Source organism: Oncorhynchus gorbuscha, unplaced genomic scaffold, assembly GCF_021184085.1.
Source record: "Oncorhynchus gorbuscha isolate QuinsamMale2020 ecotype Even-year unplaced genomic scaffold, OgorEven_v1.0 Un_scaffold_645, whole genome shotgun sequence".
In the NCBI taxonomy this organism is placed as follows: domain Eukaryota; kingdom Metazoa; phylum Chordata; class Actinopteri; order Salmoniformes; family Salmonidae; genus Oncorhynchus; species Oncorhynchus gorbuscha.
Genome location: NW_025745751.1, coordinates 327501 through 350458, shown reverse-complemented (window position 1 = coordinate 350458; position 22958 = coordinate 327501). Strand labels below are relative to the sequence as shown.

Genomic DNA, 22958 nt, shown 5'->3' with positions numbered 1-22958 from the left:
ATTTAATTTGTCCCTCTTGATTTCAGAAGGTTAAACTTTTGTCTGGTAAAGTATCTTTAGGGCAGTTTGATCTATAAGGGCTGACTGAACAGAACGGATGGGGAGCAGAGATCGTGTCAGGGAAAAGAGGCGACCATAGCACTCTGCCATCTCAATATGACCTCTGACTTCAACCCAGGCTCTGCTTCCCAAACATGGGAAGAAATATGTCACATCATTATTTTGCTCCGCAGCGTGGCTCTCTGCTCTTGGAACAGGGGCAGTCTGGGAGTGTAAACAAAAAGGGTCAACTTTGGGGAGATGGGAGGGAGGTGGGCTCTGGGCCCTCAGCAACCTAATGTCACTGTTTCACTACATGGTATTGAACACTGACTGAATCACCCTTCCTGGCAATACCACTCGAAGTCTCGCTCCCACCCGCTGTTTTTCTCAATAAGGTGCTGTCATTCAAACACAACATTTTATAAAGCGGACAAATTCAGAGGGACAAGTCCAATAAGAGAAGAAACAAAAAATAAAACAATTCTGTGCAAAAGGGAATATTACTATTGTCGTTGTGTAGTTCTGGATGTTAAAGCAGAGGCCTGTGTTTTTAACTAAGTATGTGTGTTGTCTTCTACAAGGGGCAAAAAGAGTGTACTGGAAACGTGTGAATAGCATGTGTCATAGACGTAATAACACCACTTGGGCCCGGTGTGTGTTTGTGTGTGTATATATATATATATGTGTATGTATGTTACAAATGGCATTCATCATTCAAATGAAAGTGGATATACTTAGCACTTGATTATTGTCACGGTTGTAGTTTTGCAAGAGTGAACTGGGCATTTTGCTTTACTTGGGTTTGGGTTCTTCTGCTGGGATGCTGGTTAGAGTGGAGGCCTTGTGTTGCTGAACTGTGGGCTGAGACTTCTCATATCCATTTTTTTTTCTCTTTCACTAATAATAATAATACAATCATAGGTAAGCCTGTTTCCCCCCCATGCCATGTAGGTGTAATAGTGGACATGAGATTAGTGTTAATTCAGCTTGTAGTGCAACCTTTAGGAAATGTTTTGGCATGGTTTCTGTCTTGTTAGTAGTGGGGCTGATTAGGTCAATGGTTATAAGACTGGGAAATATTGGTGAATTGACAGTGTGTTGAGTGACAGGGAGACATCACAGTAGCATAGACTGCTACGTATTTCACTGGAACCTAATGGGTTTGTTTTGTGGGTGATTTGACAGTGGGGAGCGTACCACATTTAAATGATGGCGTGTTTTGTGCCTTCAAGAGAGTGATTTGATGTCCCTTCAATTTCAATCCCCACTCCTACATCAGTTTTTTTCTGACTGTTGAACAGTTGCTTTTCCCAGCCATTGCACAATGTGTCCTTGTTCCGAAGTAGAAGGTGACCAATTTTCTCTTCAGGTTCCTCTTTTTGTGTTGCCGTGTTTTGCTGGATGTGAGAGATGACTGCTTGTCCTCTGCCTCTCCCAAATCCTATGATCCTCCCGTCTTAAAAATGGGGGGTTCCGTCTGTTTAGGTAATTGGGTCCAGAGTTTCACTACTAGTATCATGCTAAGATTTCCTGGGTTGCTTTACTTTTTATGTGAGACATAAGGATCGTTGGGCAATTTCCTGTGGGTTATTTTTCTGTTTTCCATGTTTCAATTCCCAATTGTAAAGAAAGATTCTAGTCGCTGGTTTGCAGACAGGTCATGTCAGAGGAACCAAGACTGTTAAATAGAAAAAAAAGAGGACATTGTTAACAGGATCCGCCCCTTTTTTCCAATTTTCGCTTACAATGACATACCCAAATCTATTTGCCTGTAGCTCAGGCATTGAAGCAAGGATATGCATATTCTTGATACCATTTGAAAGGAAACACCTTGACGTTTGTGGAAATGTGAAATTAATGTAGGAGAATATAACACATTAGATCTGGTAAAAAAGAAAACTTTTTTGTTTTGTTTTTGTACCATCACCTTTGAAATGCAAGAGAAAGGCCATAATCATTATTCCAGCCCAGGCACAATTTAGATTTTGGCCACTTGATGGCAGCAGTGTATGTGCAAAGTTTTAGACTGATCCAATGAACCATTCAATTTTTTTTAGCAAGACTGCTCAAATGTGCCTAAATGGTTTATTAACAACTTTTCAAGTTCATAACTGTGCACTCTCCTCAAACAATAGCATGATATTATTTCACTGTAATAGCTACTCTAAGTTGGACAGTGTAGTTAGATGAGACATATCTGATTGGCAGAAAGCTTATGTCCTGGGGAATTTTCTTGTGACTTACAACCTCATGCTAATCACGTTAGCTCAACCATCCCATGGGGGACCCACCAATCCTGAAGAAGTTTTAAGTTCAGGTTAAAATGTGTACCATTTAAAATAAGTAAACACTAATTTCCACAATTGACCACTCGAGGCCCACACACTACAATGGTCAACAGTTGTCAGCCCCTTGTCATATTGAAATACTCCCAGCTATATTGACTGACTGTCCATGGCTGTACTGTACTATAGTGCTGTGGGAGCATGGTTTGGCTCTGCTGCTAATGGCTGTTGTTATTCCTTACTGGACTCAGAGTCCACATGCAGCAGGGGGAGAGATGTCTGGCGCTCCCTGTATTCAGATTGAGTTTCTCCCGCTCAGTGTGAAAATAGAGCAGAACTGGGTCACCGGCCAGGATCTGGCACCAGTCAACACTGGCCAACATTCTGGAGCCTTGGAAACTTTGGGCCTCCGGGGAGGTGCCGTTTGTTTTGTTTGACTCTAACAGGTCACCTGAATACCCCCAACTCCTGCCTCTTGCCCTCCCTCCTCCCCCCTCTTGCTGCAGGCTCTGTCCCAGCAGCCTACGGGCTTTATAACTCTTCCTCTGTCAGTTACACTATCTCTGTCTTTCTCTCTCCATCCATCTCCCTGTATCACTCTCTCTGGAATCCTTGTCAGTAGTGACCACCCTCTTTCCTTACCCACGCCTTCCTCCCCCAGCATCCCCTCTCAAGTTCAAGTGGCTATGACATCATGTCTGGTTGCTGCAGGCAACCAGACAGTCGGGACGTGACTTCTCTGAGCTGTGCTGAAACTCTCCCTCTCCCCCTCTTTCACTATTTTTCTCCCTCTCGCTCATTCTCCTGTTTCCTCTCTCCTCTGGCCGTAGAACTCCCTTGCTGCCACCAGAGGGTACTTGGAGACCAAATATCTCTGCTCTGGGAGTGAGAGTTCTATTTAGGCCCTGCAGTCACAGCAAACAGACTTTTCACAAGACCTTTTCACAAGGCACATTATGCTAACAATGTCATTTCTGAGCTACATATGAAACCAATTAAAGCTTCCTATACAATTTCATTTCTCCAGTGCAGACTAAAACCATACTGTAAACACAATATACTCAATAGCGCAGAGCACTGGAGGGCTACACAGGAAGTGTGTGTGTGTATATGTGTGTGAATAGTTCGGAGTTTGTTGAGAAAGAGAGTAAAGAAGGGACAAAATGGCGTAGAGTTGGCACGGTGGTGTAAGGTGAGCCTCATGAGCGGGTGGGTTAGTCAAACAGGGCCTGTTACGAAGCTGGAGAGAGAGAGGGAAGAAGAGGGGCGGTTGGAGGGAGAGTGAGCCGAGGGAGAGCATAGAGGGAGTGTAGGGATGGAGGGTGAGAGCAGCAGAGAGCTTCAGATGGTTTCCATGTGGTGGAGAGGAGTGTGGAGCAGAGCTGGCTCGGGGCGGGTGTGGTTGGACACTAATGAGAAAAGTGCAGTGGGTAATGGAGGAGGCATATGAGCGAGATGCAGTGCGGTGGAGAGAGAGAGCCCGCTGCCTGAGGGGTAGGGTCCAGATGGGCCAAATAAACAGTGAGAGGTCAGTTTAACACACACGGTAAACCACACACACGGTAAAACATACATCCACAACAAATCATGGGATGAGGAGAGGGAGGGGAAATACACCAGTGAGATTTAGGGAGTAGTTAGGCAGTTTGGGAATAAGAAATATTTTGGCATGTATCCATTCACCTAAGTAAGTTTCCTGAGTTGGGCTGATAATCTCAATGAAAACAGACAGGTTTCCTACACACAAAAAATACACATGCATGCACGCACACCACATGAATACACGCACGGAAGCACATACACACTGTGGAAAGCAGCAGAAAGCGCTAATGTGCTATTGCAGTAGTTTGGTAGTGTTGATGAGAGTAAGGGCTTGATTAAATCCTTAGCGCTGAAGAGCTGTGCTACAGCACAATAGAAATGTAAAGGCAATATTCCTGAGTTAGCGGAGACTGTAGTCATGGTAACGCTGCATATTTCGACTCAATCGGAAATGACATTTCAATCGCAAACTTCAGCGATACAGATTAAATCGAGCCCTAAAGCTGTTTGCTCACCTGTGTCTGCTGCGGGATGTTCAGAAAGTTGTTGTCCCGTGATCCGATGCTGACAAACCTGTTGGGAGCTGGGGCCCCTGACGTGGAGTAAGCTGCAGACAGACACAGAAAGGAGAAATGGTCAAACCACAGCCTGTGTTCAATAAAAAATAATTATGGAGCATTGTACTTCATAACCATTTCAGAAAATACTGCAATGAAAATACTGCTTTAAGCTCTCAACCTGACATCACACATAATTGTTACTGTAAGTCCCCCTACGCATCAGAAAGTAGGGCTACTGAACTGAGCCAGACATCTCCAAACTATAACCCTGGTCCCAAATTTAGGGCAGTTTGAGGTCAATATAGACTGCAACACGAAGGTTGTTATTACAAACCCTTCTAACAGGAATCTGATACTGGAAAGTTGCTGTAGTGTGTGTGTAGTGTGTGTGTAGTGTGTGTGTAGTGTGTGTAAGTCTGTATTATTTAGCAGCATAGACATACGTTAAGTAGACTTTGAGGGGAAAAAAGGTGCTATCTAGAACCAAAAAGGGTTCTTCTGCTGCTGAACCCATTGAAGAAGCCCTTTTGGTTCCAGGTAGAAATATTTTCTACATGGAACCCAAAAAGTGTTCCTTCTATGGGGACAGACACAGAACCCTTTTGGAACCCTGGTGTTTGAGAATCAGTAACATAGATAAAATACATAAAACTTTGAGACATTGATTGAGGGGGTTGGAAAAAATGCATAAATCAAAACACAAAAATCAGAAATATAAAAAAAGAGAAGGATAAAGAAAGAAAAGTGCTCCGTCCAGTGCCCCTCCTGTCATAGGTGAGAAACATTTTGGCAGACACGCCCCATAGCTAGACACACCCTTCTAATGGACACACCCCTTCAGTAACTCTGTCTGACCTTCAAAGCAACAACACCACCAACTCAGTAAAAAAATATATATATATATAGATATCTATTCAACTAAAAATTAAAATATAACTCTAAATATTATTTTAATGTTTGGATATTTTCTGTTGAAATGGCAGAATAACTAGAGCATGATGTTTTGGAATCCACAAACTGCCCTAAATATGTGCCACTAAGTAAAAAAATAAGTGATTTAGAGTGAGCAATTGACAAAAAGGAAATGGATCAATCTATTTCTATTTTAGACTACTTCCGATCTCAACTGACATCTCGGGGGCTGGCCATATGAGATACATAAAACATATAAACGGAGGAAAACCAGGATGGCATATAAACGGAGGAAAACCAGGATGGCAATCTTCTGCCTCAACATCTGTGAGCGCAGAAGCACAGGGGTATCGAGGAAGGGTTAGTGTCATTCAAGGTAGGGCTCAGGATGGGCATTCTAAGAGAAAGAGGGTGGGCCTAATATAGAGCCCTGGAGGACACCACAAAAGGATCATCAGTGGAGAATGGTGACAGGCTTCTGTCGTAACTCTAGGGTCAGTATGATCCCAGACGGTGAAGGAGGTGAGAGGTGAGCTGGCTGGTGGGGGGGGGGTGGTTCTGACTTGGTCTGTGGGGTCACTTACACGGAGATGTGGGCGAGGTCAGTCCGCCGTCGGGAGGCGTGCTGCTGGATTTAGAGTCGGACATGGGGAGGGGCACTGGGCGGGCCACTGGGGGAGGTGGAGGCAGCAAGAAGGAGCCCGGCATTTTGCTCTGGCCGCTCCCGTTTGGCTGCGGACAACACAAACAGGGTCAGGAGGGCGACATGTGACAACCTGCACACGGCATGAGAGGACGCAGCTCCAGAGACCAGGTCCAAAAATATCCATGATGGGTGGTGGGAGAGGTGGGGGTGTTGGAAACAACAGCCAAACGAATGATGTATGTGCATTGCGTCATTTATGGAGGTGTACAAAATAATAATCACCACAAGTGTTGATAGGGGAGTTCTGGGGTGGTCCATAGTGGAGGGGTGAGTGGGAGGGGGGGTGAGAGCACAATTGGTGGTGGGGTTTGTCCATAACATGGCAACAAATCAAAACATGGGAAAAATACTCCACTAAGAAAACACGACACCAACAACACGCAAAATAATAATTACAATAGAAACGGAAGACAGAACATGTATGCTCGATTGAAATGTGCTGTGATTGTAGGCTTTCGTGCTGATGATTACATAATCTGAGGGGGTGGGCGGAGCAAAAGAAAAAAGGGAACCTTAGGGTCTGGAAGAGCACAGGACAAGGAAAAAAGATTAAGTACAGAAAACCCTGGACCAACAGGAAATTGTCAATAGTAGTATTTTGCTTTCTCTCCTCACTGGTGCAACAGTTTGGCAATTGGTTTATGTTTTTTTTTATGTATCAAAGTCAACCCTGTTTCCTTACTTTGCATACTACATAACTTAAAGGTTTTCATGTTTTTCACTGTTACAGTTTCACTCCTCTATCATACTGTATCTATACTTGACAGAAAATGGTGTCCGCAGTGATGAAACACAAACAAACCTGTGGTCTCTATCTCAGTACTGTACTCAGTGTAGTGTTTACACAGGGAAACACAGTACATATCTATACAGCGTTAATAATCACCGATCACTAAACTTCATTTAGTAATGTTTGTGTCGTTTGCATGGCCACACATTAGCCTGCGTTGATCTTTTGTTGTCCCATGTGTGATTATATTAATGTACAAGTGGTTGGTGTCACTCAGCCCCTGAACTCTCCTCTTACATCAAACCTTACCTGGCCGCCAGACTGTCCCGAGCCATCAGCGCAGACAAACTGCACAAATTCCTTCAGGGGGTCCTGCCCAGGATGGTGGTGGTAGCGAATGGTGGGGTGGGTGAAGTACGGGCTGGACTGCTGGATGATGGAGGGGGAGGGAAAGTGCAGGGCAGAGGCTGAGGCACGGGGGCTCCCTGAGAAGAGACATACGTTAGTTAGATAGATGAAAGGAGGGAGAGTGAATAAGAGATCAACAGAGATTAACAGCGAGACATGCAGTTCAGCAGTGAACAACACAAGGGCTTTTAGTTTAAAACAGTCAACAGGGGCCACATCTTAAGACCCCGGGACCGGCACATTGAGTGACATCGGTCCAAATTGGAGTTTCATTTCATCAAATCATGATAGATTGAGGGTGAAAATGTATTACAAGAAAGAATGAGGCTTTACAGGAATGTCTTACACATAAACAAGCACACAAACGCACTGGTCTACATTACAAAAGCAGTCCCCAAACCACACAAAAAAAATAAAAGGACAAAGAGATCATTGAGCGCAGTCTTAAATTAGAACGCCTTAATGCGTCTGTGTGCTGTTTTGTGGGTGTGATTCACAGGCGCCACAGCAATTTGGCATTTAAATAGGCAAGCTGCTTTCCAACGATCCTCTATGACAAGACTAATCTTTATGTTCACACTGTACGTGTGAGTTTATGTGCATGTGTTAGTGGTCTACACATGGATGATATCTATTTGGTTGTGTGCAGGTGGGGGGGGGGGGTAAATGTCCCGGTGTTGCTGCGTCTGTAGGGGAATACAGAAGCTCTCTTTTGTGCCTGCATGAGAGGGTGAGAAAGTGTCTCGCTTGAAGTCACCCAGCCGAGCTGAATATGGAGACCGAGGTGTGAATGAACGTTTGAATGGGACACAAAGCCCTCTCTGTCAGATATATATCCATTACCAAATCTCCTTGATTTGTATTAGTGGGGCGCACCCTCTCCCTTTTTCTTCTGATGTGCCAGTCTACCCCCTTCAGTGTTGCCCCACCCGGCAGGGCCTCCAGCTGCCCGCGTGAGGCTGCCAACTCCAGTGTGTTACCCCCAGACAGGGCCCTGTGCCCCCCAGCCAAGCAGCACATCGCTCCCTGCCAGGATCCATGCTACCACGGTGGAGCCGTCTCCCTGCTCCTTTAGTCCCCCTTAATCCCATTAGAGACTGGGCTAGGGCCAAGCTCTCTGGAGAGGGGCTATACCTCAAACCCCCTGGATCTACGACACAAAACAACAACAACGCAGTAAACACTTTCACATAGGCATGGGAATGACATACAGTTGAAGTCGAAAGTTTACATACACCTTAGTCAAATTACACTGCTCAAAAAAATAAAGGGAACACTTAAACAACACAATGTAACTCCAAGTCAATCACACTTCTGTGAAATCAAACTGTCCACTTAGGAAGCAACACTGATTGACAATACATTTCACATGTTGTTGTGCAAATGGAATAGACAACAGGTGGAAATTATAGGCATTTAGCAAGACACCCCCAATAAAGGAGTGGTTCTGCAGGTGGTGACCAGACCACTTATCAGTTCCTATGCTTCCTGGCTGATGTTTTGGTCACTTTTCAATGCTGGCGGTGCTTTCACTCTAGTGGTAGCATGAGACGGAGTCTACCTGAGCCACTTGTGTGGGTTGTAGTGCAGCTCATCCAGGATGGCACATCAATGCGAGCTGTGGCAAGAAGGTTTGCTGTGTCTGTCAGCGTAGTGTCCAGAGCATGGAGGCGCTACCAGGAGACAGGCCAGTACATCAGGAGACGTGGAGGAGGCCGTAGGAGGGCAACAACCCAGCAGCAGGACCGCTACCTCCGCCTTTGTATAAGGAGGAGCACTGCCAGAGCCCTGCAAAATGACCTCCAGCAGGCCACAAATGTGCATGTGTCTGCTCAAATGGTCAGAAACAGACTCCATGAGGGTGGTATGAGGGCCCGACGTCCACAGGTGGGGGTTGTGCTTACAGCCCAACACTGTGTAGGACGTTTGGCATTTGCCAGAGAACACCAAGATTGGCAAATTCGCCACTGGCGCCCTGTGCTCTTCACAGATGAAAGCAGGTTCACACTGAGCACGGGACAGACGTGACAGAGTCTGGAGACGCCGTGGAGAACGTTCTGCTGCCTGCAACATCCTCCAGCATGACCGGTTTGGCGGTGGGTCAGTCATGGCATTTCTTTGGGGGGCCACACAGCCCTCCATGTGCTCGCCAAAGGTAGCCTGACTGCCATTAGGTACCGAGATGAGATCCTCAGACCCCTTGTGAGACCATATGCTGGTGCGGTTGGCTCTGGGTTCCTCCTAATGCAAGACAATGCTAGACCTCATGTGGCTGGAGTGTGTCAGCAGTTCCTGCAAGAGGAAGGCATTGATGCTATTGCCTGGCCCGCCCGTTCCCCAGACCAGAATCCAATTGAGCACATCTGGGATATCATGTCTCGCTCCATCCAACGCCACGTTGCACCACAGACTGTCCAGGAGTTGGCAGATGCTTTAGTCCAGGTCTGGGAGGAGATCCCTCAGGAGACCATCCGCCACCTCATCAGGAGCATGCCCAGGCGTTGTAGGGAGGTCATACAGGCACGTGGAGGCCACACACACTACTGAGCCTCATTTTGACTTGTTTTAAGGACATTACATCAAAGTTGGATTAGCCTGTAGTGTGGTTTTCCGCTTTAATTTTGAGTGTCACTCCAAATCTAGACCTCCATGGGTTGATAAATTTGATTTCCATTGATACCTTTTGTGTGATTTTGTTGTCAGCACATTCAACTATGTAAAGAAAAACATATTTAATAAGAACATTTCATTCATTCAGATCTAGGATGTGTTATTTTAGTGTTTCCTTTATTTTTTTTGAGCAGTGTACATTTAAACTCAGTTTTCACAATTCCTGACAAATTCCCTGTCTTAGGTCAGTTAGGATCACCACTTTATTTTAAGAATGTGAAAATATCATAATGACAGTAGAGAGAATTATTTCAGCTTTTATTTTCTTTCATCACATTCCCAGTGGGTCAGAAGTTTACATACACCCAATTAGCATTTGGTAGCATTGCCTTTAAATTGTTTAACTTGGGTCAAACGTTTCAGATAGATTTCCACAAGCTTCCCACAAGAAGTTGGGTGAATTTTGGCCCATTCCTCCTGACAGAGCTGGTGTAACTGAGTCAGGTTTGTTGGCCTCCTTGCTCGCACACACTTTTTCAGTTCTGCCCACAAATTGTCTATGGGATTGAGGTCAGGGCTTTGCGATGGCCACTCCAATACCTTAACTTTGTTGTCCTTAATAAGCCATTTTGCCACAACTTTGGAAGTATGTTTGGGGTCATTGTCCATTTGGAATACCTATTTGCGACCAAGCTTTAACTTCTTGACTGATGTCTTGAGATGTTGCTTCAATATATCCATATACATTTTCCTTCCTCGTGATGCCATCTATTTTGTGAAGTGCACCAGTCCCTCCTGCAGCAAAGCACCCCCACGACATGATGCTGCCACCCCGTACTTCGCGGTTGGGATGGTGTTTTTCGGCTTGCAAGCCTACCCCTTTTTCCTCCAAACATAACGATGGTCATGATGGCCAAACAGTTCTATTTTTGTTTCATCAGACCAGAGGACATTTCTCCAAAAAGTATGATATTTGTCCCCATGTGCAGTTGCAAACCGTAGTCTGGCTTTTTGATGGCAGGTTTGGAGCAGTGGCTTCTTCCTTGCTGAGTGGACTTTCAGGTTATGTTGATATAGGACTTGTTTTACTGTGTATATAGATACTTTTGTGCCCATTTCCTCCAGCATCTTCACAAGGTCCTTTGCTGATGTTCTTGGATTGATTGACTTTTCACACCAAAGTACGTTAATCAATTCAATTCAATTCAATTCAAGGGCTTTATTGGCATGGGAAACATGTGTTAACATTGCCAAAGCAAGTGAGCAATCTCTAGGAGACAGAACGCGTCTCCTTTTTGAGCGGTATGACGGCTGCGTGGTCCCATGGTGTTTATACTATTGTTTGTACAGATGAACGTGGTACTTTCAGGCATTTAGAAATTGCTCCAAAGGAAGAACCAGACTTGTTCCATGTAGGACCCTTTCAATAGAGGGGTCTATGTGGAAGGGTTCTCCTATGGGTACAGCTGATTAACCCTTTTGGGACCCTTTTTTCTAAGAGTGTAGGAGGCGATCTCAGCATATCTAAGGTAGATGTCATTACACGGTGGTCAACCTGACTGCTTCTGATCAATTTAGGAACTTTTAGCTTTGAGTTGGGAGTTCAGATGAGTTCAGAGGCTCATTATCTATGGTGAGCTGTTCACCCTTCACAAAGACTTGCTTTGAGCTGATACGATTGAAAATGCAAATGTCCCAGTTTACAGCCCCGTGGCAACTGTTGATATCTGATTTCATCATGAGATCCTTGTTGATGGTGGAAATAACCACAATGACCATGTTCCACTGCCAGACACAATAACAGTTCTTCACTTCCTGGGTTCCCCCGACCATAGGTGTCTCAGTCAGAGAGAGAGAGAGAGAGAAGAAAGAAAGGAGAAGAAAGAGGTAGATAACAAAACAATTGATGGTGAACGGCATAAGCCTAAAGCATTTTAAGGGAAAATGGCAAGATGTTGTCAGCCGTGAGCCAGGAGAAATACTCAACAGAACAAGAACAAATGTCTTCTCTAAAAAATACAGGACTCATGAGAATGTAGGGCTGTACACCAAGTTTCTATCAGGCTCTGTATAATAACGTATTGAAGCCAATAAATCATGTGCCCATCATGATAACTACATGTCCCAGTTGTAAGACCATAGTTGTGGGTTGGCGTAGTGTGGCTCGGGGAGGTGGTGATCAGGGAAGGTGGTGGTCAGAGAAATGGAGGTACAGAATGGAGGCTCTTCACCCAGACACCCAACCACAGACTCAAATCAAATCAAATCAAATCAAATTTATTTATATAGGCCTTCGTACATCAGCTGATATCTCAAAGTGCTGTACAGAAACCCAGCCTAAAACCCCAAACAGCAAACAATGCAGGTGTAAAAGCACAGACTGATCTCTTTACAGGGTACAGGAAGGAACAACTATGTTATACTCTAGCCTAATTTGCATTTGAAAGTATTCAGACCTCTTCCCTAATTTTGTTACGTTTCAGCCTTATTTTTCTCATCAATCTACACACAATACCCCATAATGACAAAACAAAAACTGTTTTATTGAATTTTAAAAAACGGAGGTTTTTCTATGCTCCTTTGCTATGAGACTCGAAATTGAGCCAAAGTGCATCCTGTTTCCATTGATCATCCTTGAGATGGAGTCCATCTTGATTGGAGTCCACCTGTGGTAAATTAAATTGATTGGACATGATTTGGAAAGGCACACGTGTCTATATAATGTCCCACAGATGACAGTGCAAGTCAGTGCATGCACTGAGGTCGAAGGAATTGTCCGTAGAGCTCCGAGACAGGATTGTGTTGAGGCACAGATTTGGGGAAGAGTACCAAAACATTTCTGCAGCATTGAAGGTTGCCAAGAACACAGTGGCCTCCATCATTCTTAAATGGAAGAAGTTTGGAACCACCAAGACTCTTCCTAGAGCTGGCTGCCATGCCAAACTGAGCAATCGGCGGAGAAGGGCCTTGGTCAGGGAGGTCACCGAGAACCCAATGGTTACTCTGACAGAGCTCCAGAAGTCCTCTGTGGATATGAGAGAACCTTCCAGATGGACAACCATCTCTGCAGCACTCCACCAATCAGGCCTTTATGGTAGAGTAGCCAGACAGAAGCCACTCCTCAGTATAAGGCACATGACATCCTGCTTGGAGTTTGCCAAAAGGTACCTAAAGGACTCTCAAATCACGAGAAATAAGATTCTCTGGTCTGATTAAACCAAGATTTAACTCGTTGGCCTGAATGCCAAGCGTCACGTCTGGAGGAAACCTAACACCGTCCCTACGGTGATGCATGGTGGTGGCAGCATCATGCTGTGGGGATGTTTTTCAGTAGCAGGGACTGGGAGATTAGTCAGGATTGAGGTATAGGGGCCTCCCGGGTGGCACAGTGGTTAAGGGCACTGTACTGCAGCGCCAGCTGTGCCACCAGAGACTCTGGGGTCGCGCCCAGGCTCTGTCGCAGCCGGCCGCAACCGGGAGGTCCGTGGGGCGACGCACAATTTGCCTAGCGCTATCCGGGTTAGGGAGGGTTTGGCCGGTAGGGATATCCTTGTCTCATCGCGCACCAGCGGCTCCTGTGGCGGGCCGGGCACAGTGCGCGCTAACCAAGGTTGCCAGGTGCACGGTGTTTCCTCTGACACATTGGTGCGGCTGGCTTCTGGGTTGGATGCACGCTGTGTTAAAGAAGCAGTGCGGCTTGGTTGGGTTGTGTATCGCAGGATGCATGACTTTCAACCTCCGTCTCTCCCGAGCCCGTACGGGAGTTGTAGCGATGAGACAAGATAGTAGCTACTAAACAATTGGACACCACAAAATTGGGGAGAAAAAGGGGTAAAATAAAACATTTAATAACATTTAGTTTTTTAAAGGATTGAGGTAAAACCTTGCTCCAGTGTGCTCAGGACCTCTGACTGGAGTGAAAGTTCGCCTTCCAACAGGACAACAACCGTAATCACACTGCCAAGACAACACGGGAGTGGCTTCAGGACAAGGCTCTGAATGTCCTTGAGTGGCCCAGCCAGAGCCCGGGCTTGAACCTGATCGGACATCTCTGGAGAGACCTGAAAATAGCTGTGCAGCGACGCTCCCCATCCAACCTGACGGAGCTTGAGAGGATCTGCAGAGATTGGGAGAAACTCCCCAAGCTTGTAGTGTCAGACCCAAGAAGACTTGAGGATATAATTGCCGCCAAAGGTGCTTCAACAAAGTATTGAGTAAAGGGTTTGAATACTTATGTAACATTTTTTTATATGTGCAAACATTTCTAAAAAACAGTTGTTTCTTTGTCATCATGGGGTATTGTGTGGAGATTGATGATAGGGAAACAACTATTTAATCAATTTTAGAATAAGGCTGTAACGTAACAAAATGTAGAAAAAGTCAAGGGTGTCTGAATACTTTCTGAATGCACTGTATATTCTGTGCCTCAGGTTTCTTTCAAAAACATAACTCTACTGCCGTTGTCCCTCACAGGGTGGGACAGCAGAGCCTTCCCCTACGGACACCACTCACTGCCACCCCTCCACTGGGTCTGGGTCAGGGGATGGGGGATGGGCAGGGAGGTCTGTCAGGGGGGTCTCACCTGGTCTCACTCCCGCCAGCATTGGCAGCGGGTGGTGGGTGAACACCATGCGAGGCGACCTCGTCTGCTGCGACAGGGCGCTGAAATCGAATTTCCCCGGCTTCTTAAGAGAACCAGGCGAGGAGAGTCCTGGCAAAAATGGGATCAACAAAATGGCACAACAGAGACGTGGGTTTAATGAACAGGCTGGAGGCTATTTGCTCTATCAAATCAACTTAACTGTAGACTTCAATTTAGACTCAAGACTTCAACTTTAAAAAATGTAATGGGCTTTATTAATTGTGATCTACTGAAATCAATGGATCGATTGATTACACCGATGGATCAACCTCTCTCTCTCCATATCTCTCTGTTAGTGTACGGTTTCTGTGCTGTAGCATATCAGAACCAGGGTAGAGTAAAGTGTGGGTCCAGGGGGGGAGGGAGTTGTTTTGAAGCGGCGCAGGGTGGGGAGGGGGGGTTCAGAGGAAGGCTTGGGGCACAGTGTCAGAGGAGAGAGAGAGAGCTGGGAAATGCAATGCCATTATAATTGCTGCCACCATTGGAGTATATGAGCGAAAGACAGGATTCTGCTCACTGGCATTCTACTGTGCCTTGCTATGGTAACTGGTCCTCTGCGTGGAGTCCATGAACAAGCATCCAGTTCCCAACCTCACCATTGATAGTGCTTGTCTCAGGGTATAGGAGGACAAGGAAAATCAAATTAAAAAACACAACGTCCCACCACCAATCCCACACCAGCAGTGATCTCAGCACCCAGCATCCCTATAGACAGCAGGACCTCCAGCTATATGACAACACTGTGAATAGATCCTCCCTCCCACACACTGCACTGTTAACGTACCTGTTTACAAGGAGTGTGATTTTGGACCTGCTTCACAGCTAGGCCAGAACGTGTTTCTGTGGCACATTGACTGTGTGGAGCTATATTCAGATATACTGTAGCTGCAGCCTGCCAAAAGATATCAATATGTCCTTTAATTTAGTGGCCTACTGCTTGTAAAGTTAGTCTGCCAGTGGTGGGAGGGAGACTCGGCTGCATTATGTTAATGCATCTCCTACAGATATGGTAGATACAGAACACACACACACACACAAACTGTTCAGTGAGGGTGGCAAGCAGACGGCCCAACGCCAATGAAGGTTGGATGGAAAAGGGGAGTGAGAGAAAGTGAAGGAGTGGAAGAGTGACGGCATAGCTTGCACATATATTTAACAACATATCAATGTGTCCTCCTACTTCTAGAAATGTCAGTTGAGGCTTCAGGACTATGAACTATTCCCCAGTTTGGTAAAAACAGGCACACTAAGTACAGGCCCGGCTTACCAACTGGCCCAGAAACATGGCCAAATGTGTAAGAGTAAAGAGACTGTTTTATGATCAAGGCCTCGTGAGGCAGGGTTTGAGGGAAATTATTTTGATGTAAGGTAATCGGAACAGGCCATTTAGAATTGTAGTGTTTGTGACCATTGCCAAGTGGTGTGTTTGACCTCAGGGAGCCACGATATTCAAAGAATGAAATCAAGGATTGGAGAATAATTATCAAAATAAGAAATAAAAATACCTTTGCCCTCAAACACACATTTTTCTACTTGCATGTCCTGAGTCACACGTATACTGCACAGTTTGTGACATTATGTGCACAAACACACACGCACGCACACACACACACACACACACACACACACACACACACACACACACACACACACACACACACACACACACACACACACACACACACACACACACACACACACACACACACACACACACACACACACACACACACACACACACACACACACACACACACACACACACACACACACACACACACACACACACACACACACACACACACACACTATTTTTAACAAATTCACAAACAGAAAAAAACCTGACTAGCAAGAAGTCCCATAAACGACTAAACGACACATATTCACAGAAATAAAACAAACACATGACATAAAAAGGGGATCGTTTCAGTACGGCCCTGGGAGATGCTGAAATAGCTTTTACAAGCTGAGCACATAAACTCTAACGGGGCAGCCGTTCTGAAATACGTTTTTGAAGTGTTACTTCGGGAAACAGTTGATCACAACAATTACCCACAATGCTTCTGACTGCAGCGTTGCAGCTGGGCCTGCGTGGGCATTGGTAAGTATAGAAATGGGTAGGTGGGCACGTATGTTCTGCTAGGCAGGAATGTGTGACACCAAGTGGGAGTGGGGAGTGTGATGATCCATTTGGTGGCATGGTATTAATGATGATAAAAACACAGCATGGCACTCGGGCACTTTAAGAGGATTGGGACATTAAAATAGGAATGTGTCTCACCCAGTGAACCACTACTGGCTGAATGAGACAAAAATGTTCAGGGTGGACATGCTGAATATAACCACCAAGGCTAAAGGGGGATTGCGCACTCTGTGATAGATTTAGTTTAGTTATCGTAACAAATGCTATGTCTGGGTGAAGAGCTGGGCTGGAGGACAAGGCCAGATGCCCAAGGAAAGATTTGCATGTTAGAGTTAACAGAGGTTACTCTGATCGCTCTCTTCCAGTTTCTGTTTCTCTCTGAATGTATGTGTGTGTGTGTGCCTGTGTATCAGTGTGTTTCCTTGCACCTGTTTGTATACGTGAGCGAGCACGATCGATTGTTCTGCGCCATTTCTCAGACCAACTCCTGGCACATGGCTTGGGCAGACTGGCAGCCAATCAACTGCTCCGATGACCCTCCAGCCTCGCCACGCTAACAAGCTGGCTGCCACAAAAAAAACCTAACTGTCAGAGGAGCGTGACCCCCCCACCCACAACCTGGAAGAAGAACACAGACACATATACATGTAAATACAGCTCACTCCCATCAACACACATGCACATCATCAAAAACACAATGTTCCCTACCACACATATCTCCTTCCACAAGCTATCTCAGACCAATACGTTGACTACAGTACAGTGATGGGCTGAGCTTGTAATGAAGTGAGAGAGGAGAAGGAAACAACCAATGGAAATGCATAGAGGCGTATCAATGTCCCCTCAACAGGCACCGGAGACAGCAGAGCAGGAGACAGCAAAAGTAATGATGAATTACATGATCACCTCATATGCCTCAGAGCCTTCCATTCAGGTAGTGAATCACCTTTGGAGGGGAGCTGAGACCCTCTCCCCTTCCTCCCCATACACCACCACCACCAGAACAGATGTCTGCTGTAACCCAGTAGCTCCCATTGCTGTAGACACATGGAAGCACCATCTGGACCGGAACGTTGGTACTCTCCAGATTGGGAGTGTGTGTGTGTGTGTGTGTGTGTGTGTGTGTGTGTGTGTGTGTGTGTGTGTGTGTGTGTGTGTGTGTGTGTGTGTGTGTGTGTGTGTGTGTGTGTGTGTGTGTGTGTGTGTGTGTGTGTGTGTGTGTGTGTGTGTGTGTGTGTGTGTGTGTGTGTGTGTGTGTGTGTGCATGTACATGTGGAATATTTTAGAGACAGACGGTGCCTTGTGCCTTGACGGCACACCTGAGTGCATTTAGTCTTGTTTGTTTGTGTTGTATTTCTCTTCCTGTCCTGCCTGTTGGAGAAGGTGTCCACTGTTGAGTGGAGGCTATGACAGGTGGGAGGGGGGGGGGCACAGAACAGCACCACCTCAGTAACTGACTGGGTGAAGCTCACAGCAACTCAACAGGAGACAGGGCCTCATTCTAGAATTTCTACCCACTCTCACAGGGCTATACCACTGATGCATGTGTTGCTGACTAAATTACTAAATGACTGCAATTCAAAACTCTTCTGCAATGTAAATTAACTGAAATTTGAATTTTGAATGAGCGAATGCAAAAAGAGTGCAAAAATACATTGATATCAATTAAAGCAATGAACAATAGGTTACAGTTTCTTGGCAGCCCGAATCAGAAAAGATTCAACCCTAATCAAGCCCTCTACCTTGAGCAAGTGGACAAAGTGTTTGAGAGGTAGTAATAGACTTGATGAAGCTACTGGGTTACCAAAAGGCTTTGGTACTTCCACAAACCACAACAGATATCTGGGAGAGAAACAAGAAGAACCCAACAGCAGCAGAGAGGATAGGAATGGAGAGAGGGACAGGGAGAGAGAGAGAGAGAGAGAGAGACAGAGAGAGAGAGAGAGAGAGAGAGAGAGAGAGAGAGAGAGAGAGAGAGGGAGGGACAGGGAGAGAGAGAGAGGGACAGAGAGAGAGAGAGAGGGACAGAGAGAGAGAGAGAGAGACAGAGAGAGAGAGAGAGAGACAGAGAGAGAGAGAGAGGGACAGAGAGAGAGAGAGAGACAGAGAGAGAGAGAGGGGACAGAGAGAGAGAGGACAGAGAGAGAGAGAGGAGACAGAGAGAGAGAGAGAGGACAGCGAGAGAGAGAGAGAGAGAGACAGAGAGAGAGAGAGAGAGGGACAGAGAGAGAGAGGGACAGAGAGATAGAGAGAGAGGGACAGAGAGAGAGAGAGAGACAGAGAGAGAGAGAGGACAGGGAGAGAGAGAGACAGGGACAGAGAGAGAGAGAGGGACAGAGAGAGGGACAGAGAGAGAGAGAGAGAGGGACAGAGAGAGAGAGAGAGAGAGAGGACAGAGAGAGAGAGAGACAGAGGACAGAGAGAGAGAGAGGACAGAGAGAGAGAGAGGGACAGAGAGAGAGACAGAGAGAGAGAGAGAGGGACAGAGAGAGAGAGAGAGGGACAGAGAGAGAGAGAGAGAGGACAGAGAGAGAGAGAGGGGACAGAGAGAGAGAGAGGGACAGAGGACAGAGAGAGAGAGAGGACAGGGAGAGAGAGAGGGACAGAGAGAGAGAGGGACAGAGAGAGAGAGAGAGGGACAGCGAGAGAGAGAGAGGGACAGGGAGAGAGAGAGAGAGAGGGGACAGAGAGAGAGAGAGAGGGACAGAGAGAGAGAGAGAGACAGAGAGAGAGAGAGAGGGACAGAGAGAGAGAGAGAGGACAGAGAGAGAGAGACAGAGAGAGAGAGAGAGAGAGGGACAGAGTGAGAGAGAGGGACAGAGAGAGAGAGAGAGAGGACAGAGAGAGAGAGAGAGAGGGACAGAGAGAGAGAGAGACAGAGAGAGAGAGAGAGAGAGACAGAGAGAGAGAGAGAGAGAGAGAGAGAGAGAGAGAGAGAGAGAGAGAGAGAGAGAGGACAGAGAGACAGAGAGAGAGAGAGAGAGGACAGAGAGAGGACAGAGAGAGAGAGAGAGAGAGAGAGAGAGAGAGAGAGAGAGAGACAGAGAGAGAGAGAGAGGGGACAGAGAGAGAGAGAGAGAGGACAGAGAGAGAGAGAGACAGAGAGAGAGAGAGAGAGAGAGAGACAGAGAGAGAGAGAGGGAGAGAGGGACAGAGAGAGAGAGAGAGAGGGACAGCGAGAGAGAGAGAGGGACAGAGAGAGAGAGAGAGGGACAGAGAGAGAGAGAGAGGGACAGCGAGAGAGAGAGAGGGACAGAGCGGGACAGAGAGGGACAGAGCGAGAGAGGGACAGAGAGAGAGAGAGGGACAGAGAGAGAGAGGGACAGAGCGGGACAGAGAGGGACAGAGCGAGAGAGGGACAGAGAGAGAGAGAGGGACAGAGAGAGAGAGGGACAGAGAGAGAGAGAGGGACGGACGAGAGAGAGAGAAAGAGAGGGACAGAGAGAGAGAGAGAGGGACAGAGAGAGGGACAGAGAGAGAGAGAGAGAGAGGACAGAGAGAGAGAGAGAGGGACAGAGAGAGAGAGAGAGAGAGAGAGACAGGGAGAGAGAGAGAGGGACAGAGAGAGAGAGAGAGGGACAGAGAGAGAGAGAGAGGGACAGAGAGAGAGAGAGAGACAGGGACAGAGAGAGAGAGAGAGGGACAGGGAGAGAGAGAGGGAGGAGAGAGAGAGAGGGACAGAGAGAGAGGAGACAGAGAGAGAGAGAGAGGGACAGAGAGAGAGAGAGAGAGGGACAGAGCGGGACAGAGAGGGACAGAGTGAGAGAGGGACAGAGAGAGAGAGAAGAACAGAGAGAGAGAGGGACAGAGAGAGAGAGAGGGACGGAGAGAGAGAGAGAGAAAGAGAGGGACAGAGAGAGAGAGAGAGGGACAGAGAGAGGGACAGAGAGAGAGAGAGAGAGGGACAGAGAGAGAGAGAGAGGGACAGAGAGAGAGAGAGGGAGGGACAGAGAGAGAGAGGGACAGAGAGAGAGAGGGACAGAGAGAGAGAGGGACAGAGAGAGAGAGGGACGGAGAGAGAGAGGGACGGAGAGAGAGAGGGACAGAGAGAGAGAGAGGGACGGAGAGAGAGAGGGACGGAGAGAGAGAGGGACAGAGAGAGAGAGAGGGACGGAGAGAGAGAGGGACAGAGAGAGACAGAGAGAGAGAGGAGACGAGAGAGAGAGAGGGACGGAGAGAGAGAGAGGGACAGAGAGAGAGAGAGGGACGGAGAGAGAGAGGGACAGAGAGAGAGAGAGGGACAGAGAGAGAGAGGGACGGAGAGAGAGAGGGACAGAGAGAGAGAGGGACAGAGAGAGAGAGAGAGAGGGACGGAGAGAACACTCGCTAGGAAGTGTGGAAAAATAGACAAGCAGAGAGACAGAGAGATGCATACAGTACAAGTTGAGAGTTAATGTACAGTATAGATTACAATACGTATATATGAGTGCAATGTTTTCTAACCATGGTAAGGAAACTGCACGCCATCGTTTTCATGCTTTATCTTCCTCTCTTGCACACTGGCCAAATGGTGCTGCACTGGAAGTCCAAACAGGAGAGAAGGGCACAGTTAACCACGGAGGAGGGGGAATTAGCAGGCTGGAACGTTAACCACAATCCACTCAGTTGATGACATCAGAGCTAAGTACAGGATGATTGACATGTAATGAAATAAGAACAGTGGCACAATTAGGAATATTATGTTGTTATAACGTGTTTGTAAATGAACTGCGTCCATATAGAGGCCACATTAAGGCAGACCCATTTTACAAATACATTCACTGCTCTCCCTCCACCTTTCCCATTGGCCACCAATAGAATATGAAGCTTCTGTGAGGGAGGGGGATGGAAAGGGATGCACACCTTACATTAATTCATGAGCATGATCTATTATAGAATTGAACTGATAATTGATTGAAGATATCAACTATACTAAAGGGACCATTATTCAGGTTGAATATGAGGTGATGGATACAGGCACCTGGGAGGGAGTGTTGATGCTGTGCTGTGATGCTGAACACACAACAGAGGGGTTGGAGGGTAAAACCATAAGGAGACAGGGAGGTTTGGAGGGTGCAGCTTAGAGGATAGAGATTCTATGGGAGTCTGTGTAGAGTCACAACTTTGAGAGGATTTGTGATTTCAAGAAAGGGGGAGGATTTTGTAGAGATTTTTTCTTGGAAAATATTATGCCAAAAGTTATCCACATTATATCTTTAATACAAAGCTTTTCACAGAGGCTTAAGTCTAGACTGTATCACAACCGGCAGTGATTGGGAGTCCCATAGGGCGGCACACAATTGGCCCAGCGTCGTCCGGGTTTGGCCGGTGTAGGCCATCATTGTAAATAAGAATTTGTTCTTAACTGACTTGCCTAGTTAAATAAAGGTAAAATAAAATAATAATTTCAAAAAGTCAAGTCTGTCAAGCAGGCTCTGTGACTCACATATCACCCAGTCAAAGAACCTCTAACCACAGAACGTGACGTCCACTTGAGGTCTTTTGCCTCTTGTTGGCCATCAATATAAATAACAATTTGTTCTTAATTGACTTGTCTGGTTAAATAAAAAGGTAACAAAAATAAAATACAATCTAGGAGCCTGAATCTAATACTTTTCTTTACTGAGCACAGAGCCGAGCACCAGACACACTGGTATACTAGAGGGGGAGGGAAGAAAACAGGTCTGACAGACAGTAGGGGGATACAGTGCCATAAAACACAGGTGTTAGATGGGATGGGGGGGCTATTTCGGTATCTAACCTGCGTCCACATCGTTGGGCCAGCCACTGGACTGGGAGCTGCTGCCGGCCGCAGGGGAGCGGCCCGAGTAGAAGACATCGTCCACCGGGCTCTCCATCTCACTGTCGTCGATGGACTTGCGCTTGTTGGAGCTGGAGAGAGGGAGAGAGAAAGGGACTTAATGGGTGTGGAATATTATTTACTTGGGAGACAAAGTACAGTCTGCTGAGAGAGAGATACGTGCGGCTAGAAGCTTTATTCACCATCCTTTATCTGAACATGGCCAAGTTTGTTACAGTCCCTCAGATTAGACTGTGTACCTGGACCGGGGTAGGCAACTCTGGTCCTGCTTTTCATTTACAGTCCCTCAGATTAGACTGTGTACCTAGACCGGGGTAGGCAACTCTGGTCCTGCTTTTTTACAGTCCCTCAGATTAGACTGTGTACCTAGACCGGGGTAGGCAACTCTGGTCCTTTACAGTCCCTCAGATTAGACTGTGTACCTAGACCGGGGTAGGCAACTCTGGTCCTGCTTTTCATTTACAGTCCCTCAGATTAGACTGTGTACCTAGACCGGGGTAGGCAACTCTGGTCCTGCTTTTCATTTACAGTCCCTCAGATTAGACTGTGTACCTAGACCGGGGTAGGCAACTCTGGTC

At 46.6% G+C, this 22958-nt stretch overlaps 1 protein-coding gene across 14 annotated transcripts in view; it reads right to left on the bottom strand.

Annotated features, from left to right (window-relative positions):
• Positions 1 to 710: 710 nt before the first annotated feature.
• The window catches only part of LOC124019626 (nuclear factor 1 X-type-like), a 150907-nt gene continuing 128659 nt past the window's right edge, over positions 711 to 22958 (bottom strand). For 11 of the 14 annotated variants that reach the window (XM_046335013.1, XM_046335016.1, XM_046335017.1 and 8 more), the window contains 7 exons: positions 22321 to 22451; positions 21024 to 21098; positions 14378 to 14506; positions 7087 to 7262; positions 5926 to 6073; positions 4385 to 4476; positions 711 to 1720 (listed from right to left, as the gene is read on the bottom strand). In XM_046335013.1, the coding sequence (XP_046190969.1) occupies positions 1706 to 1720; positions 4385 to 4476; positions 5926 to 6073; positions 7087 to 7262; positions 14378 to 14506; positions 21024 to 21098; positions 22321 to 22451 (766 nt within the window). In that variant the 3' untranslated portion in view covers positions 711 to 1705. The remainder of the gene's footprint in view (positions 1721 to 4384; positions 4477 to 5925; positions 6074 to 7086; positions 7263 to 14377; positions 14507 to 21023; positions 21099 to 22320; positions 22452 to 22958) is intronic. The other 3 variants (XM_046335024.1, XM_046335027.1, XM_046335021.1) reach the window with 2 other exon arrangements.